Source organism: Siphateles boraxobius, unplaced genomic scaffold, assembly GCF_051911475.1.
Source record: "Siphateles boraxobius isolate OS27281-9 unplaced genomic scaffold, OSU_SipBor_1 19, whole genome shotgun sequence".
In the NCBI taxonomy this organism is placed as follows: Eukaryota; Metazoa; Chordata; class Actinopteri; order Cypriniformes; family Leuciscidae; genus Siphateles; species Siphateles boraxobius.
Genome location: NW_027508799.1, coordinates 32,461,053 through 32,464,983, shown reverse-complemented (window position 1 = coordinate 32,464,983; position 3,931 = coordinate 32,461,053). Strand labels below are relative to the sequence as shown.

Here is a 3,931-nt window from a genome sequence, read left to right as displayed (position 1 = left end):
GAGAGAGAGAGAGAGAGAGAGAGAGAGAGAGAGAGAGAGAGAGAGAGAGAGAGAGAGAGAGAGAGAGAGAGAGAGATCTGCCCCATTACTACTGCATCCGGGTCGTGAGTGTATATGTGAGGCACTCATTTCTGAAAATACAGAAAAACTTATGAGTAAGAAAGAGGATTCCTAGACAACCCTTTCAAAACATTAGAGCCAAATAAATAGTTTTAGCTTTGTAAAGGTAGCCTGAAATAGTCTATATAGTTTATCCATTTCTGCATGAAACGGAAATGCACCATGCATCTTTGCTTTTTAATATTGTTGTATTATGTGTAATATACTACATATAAGTCTTGTCCTTAATATAACATTAATACAATGAACAAATCTCAGAATATTATAATAAAAAGTGGTTGGCAATTGCTGTATAGTCGTGCTTTAGCAGCCTCTAGTGGAAGTATAAGCATTTTAAGCACTTAAAACAGCATTTTTTTCTCTTTTGAACATCTCATGGGCTGCACCCAAAAACACATACTTCTCTACTATATAGATTCCCTACACATGGGATAGTAAAGTGTCCATCATATGCACACTTCATAATCTCTGCGGAAGTAGTAGGTCATCCGGGTACTTTACTTTTTGCCTACTCTTTTCTACTCTACTCTTTGACTGTGAATTCAGACATACTTCTTTTGTCACACTCTTTTTCACCTTCTATATAGTAGAGAAGTATGCAATTCTGGATGCTGACAGTTTGCTTTTAGATGCAGCCATGGAGTTTTTCTTGCCACAGTCACTTTGGTCTTGTTCATTGTGGGCTTTGAGGGATGATGTTCTGTAAAGCTGCTTGAAACAATGCATTTTTAAAAAAGCACTATTAAATTAAAGCTGCAAGCACCATTTATCGGGGTTCAACCATTTAAGGCCTTTAAGAACATAAGCATTAATTTAGCAAGCATTTAACCACTGACATTATAGATGGAAAAGACCATTTACAGCCAATTTACCATAGGAAATACATGGTTTTCAAAGCTTTTTAACAGTTATAGCGCCACCTATGGTCCGATCTCCATATAATTTGGCATGGTTTTTAAGGATTTTATGTCACATATGCTCACCAATTTTAGTGAAGTTCTGAGTTTTCGTACAGGATTTATAGGCTTTTGTAACGCCCCCTTTCTAAATGACCCTGTTACAGCCACCCAAATAAAATATTTCAACCGTTTTTCAATAATTATTGATCCAGAGAGTCCAGAGAATTGACTTAGACTGGTTTGGTTCCGATCGGGCGAAAAACCAGGGACTACTCTTGATGGGTTCTCCCCAAATCGAGGCCTACCATCTGGCCAGGTTCCAAGTCTCTAGCACTCACGGTTTGGTCTGCACGATGCGTTTTACAAATCCTTACAATTACAATAGGGTTTCAGCACTTTGTGCTTGAACCCCTAAATATAATTGAGAGTGTATTGTTATATACTCAAAAATGGACAATAAGCCTGACTTCTGTAAAAAAACAAAGTTTTATTCATACAAAAAAAGTCTACTAAGGTCATGTATCGCCACACTAAAGCATAACAAATCCGTAACATCCTCAGTGATCTTTCATCTGGTCCTCCTCCTCCAGTCTGCGTATCTCTCCCTTCAGGAAGTTGATGTTTTCTCTGGAGGCTTTCAGTCGCTCCTTCAGCTCTGCGATCTCTAGGCTGGTCTTCTTCTTTGCCGCTTCCACTTTTTCTCGCGTTCGTATTTCCAGCTCTGCAACTGTAATACGGAACACTGAATGTTTAGGTCACATGATTAGAACTGCTGTGATTCTCTTTATAAGGTATGCCGTCTGATTTACAGTATGTTCAGGGTTTTATTATTTTAGCACATTCACAGGGGGGTTCAAAAGGAGCTGTAAAGGTAAGTGAAGCACTCACACTCGGTCTCGTGTTTGTAAGCACCTAACGTCAGCTGTCTGGTGGTGTTCAGAAGTTGCTGCATCATGGCTGTTGGGTCTTGAAATATCTGCAAAAACACAGGTTTTAGGCTTTATGATTTTATTAATACTATAATGTCATGATGTGGTGTTCTGATCAAATTCACACCATCTCGTCGTAGAACTCGGACACAACAGTCTTCTTTGGCATGGCGCTGGAGTCTGACTGGAACAGCTTTAGCAGATGATACAGGGTGACCTGAAGAAAAAAACACCACAACATAAAACCTGTGCTTTTTCTATTTATTTATTTATTTTCTATTTATTTTATTTTTATTTTCTATTTTTATTATTTTAATTTATTTTCTATTTATTAATATTTTTCTATTTATTTATTTTTTCTATTTGGGTATTTATCTTTTTCAATATATTTATTTTTTCTATTTATTCTATTTTCTATTTATTTTCTTTTTCTATTTATTTTCTTTTTTCTATTTATACGAAGGTACAGTAGTGCAGGGAGTCCAGTAGAAATGTTTGAATAAAAACAGTGTACATTTTGTTAACACTTTATTTTACAGTGTATTTTACATGTAGTTACTATAGTAATACAGTCAGTTATGCATAGTTACATGCAACTAACCCTTAACTTAAATTATATTGTAAGTACATGTAGTTCATTACTATTACTTAGTACTTAATTGTATAATTACACTGTAACATTGTAACAAGGACACCTTAAAATAAAGTGTAACCAATTTTTTAAATAAATAAATAAAAATAAGATTAACTAATGAATTAAAAAGTAAACAGTTTGATTAAAATAAATAATATAAATTTGATTTATTAAAATAAGTAAATATAAGTTGATTAAAATAAATACAGCTTAAAATAATAATAAATATTTTTTAATTAATTAAATTTTCTTTAAATAATTGATTAAATACTTTCCCATCCTCAAGGCACAGAGAAAAAAAGTCATATAATGTAATTTACCGGTCTCTCATTTGGATCAATGAAGAAGATCTTTATGATGATCTCAAATTCTCCCCATCCAGTCTCTGTAATCTCATACGGAGGCTTCGTAACCACTGAAATAAAATAAAGAGTATTTGATCAGCTTATGTTTGTTAATTAAGCCATGAAATTTGATATTGATATTGTACTATAATACATTAAGATCAATTGAATAGCACACCTCTTAAAGGATTCCCATAACTTTCGTGCAGTTTGAACTGTATTTTTTTGACATAAGCAGACATATCCTGGGGGAATATCAAGGGGGAAAGAAAAATAACACTTTGTTGGTGAAGTTTACCATTTATATACAGCACTTAAAATGCCTACAAAAAGATATAAGTGTCAACCTCATTTCTGTAAGGCTTCACATAAACTGTCCACTGATGAGTGTGACCATCGTCTTCTCTTTTCTTGCCAAAATATCGTGCAACGTTTCCAAACACGATGGGTTTCACGATAGTAACTCCCTGAGAATAAAGTAATTATGGTAAATACATAAATCACCTGTTATTTTAAATGAACACCTATGGCATCAGCATTAGCCTTATGATAGCTTTACCTACCTTCACCCGTCCCCCCGAATCTGGACCAAATTCAGCCATCCTCTTAAACATAGTATACAGAGAGCAAAGTGTTTATTCGTATTTGCTTCTATGAAATGGGTACATTTATGAAATGAACTAAATTACTGTATTGAAATGCCATTAAGCACGATATAAAGGCTCTTCAATGAAGAAAGACACTGTGTATGTAGCGATCTTTTGATTGCGTCTACGACAAGAACAGAAGTATTTAGACAAAATTTCAAATTAAGAGTCCTAACAAATGTTTACTAGTGACTTGCGTGTGACTTTTTATCCCACTATTTCGACATTTTAAGTCATGATTGCGAGAAAATAAAATCAGAATTGCGAGTTTATATCTTGAAATTCTGCCTTTTTTTCAGAACTGTAAACTAGTTATGAAGTCCAAATCGCGAGATTTAAACTCGCAATTCTGAGAAAA

The 3,931-nt window shown here is 34.2% G+C and overlaps 1 protein-coding gene across 1 annotated transcript; it reads right to left on the bottom strand.

Annotated features, from left to right (window-relative positions):
* Nucleotides 1-1,486: 1,486 nt before the first annotated feature.
* On the bottom strand, nt 1,487-3,716 carry yeats4 (YEATS domain containing 4). Its single transcript, XM_077233837.1, has 7 exons — nt 3,490-3,716; nt 3,274-3,393; nt 3,105-3,171; nt 2,903-2,997; nt 2,076-2,165; nt 1,908-1,995; nt 1,487-1,746 (listed from the first exon to the last, which is right to left on the bottom strand). The coding sequence occupies exons 1-7, from the start codon at nt 3,538-3,540 to the stop codon at nt 1,577-1,579; spliced, it is 681 nt and encodes a 226-aa protein (XP_077089952.1). The 5' UTR covers nt 3,541-3,716; the 3' UTR covers nt 1,487-1,576.
* Nucleotides 3,717-3,931: the final 215 nt, after the last annotated feature.

Bases quoted from the DNA above. Each gene is read 5' to 3' on its own strand.
- yeats4 (XM_077233837.1), bottom strand. From the start codon at position 3,540: ATGTTTAAGAGGATGGCTGAATTTGGTCCAGATTCGGGGGGACGGGTG. The intron at 2,998-3,104 runs GTGTGCTATTCA...ATTTTATTTCAG, and splicing joins TTATGGGAATCCTTTAAGAG to TGGTTACGAAGCCTCCGTAT. The intron at 1,747-1,907 runs GTGAGTGCTTCA...TCCGTATTACAG, and splicing joins TTACAAACACGAGACCGAGT to TTGCAGAGCTGGAAATACGA.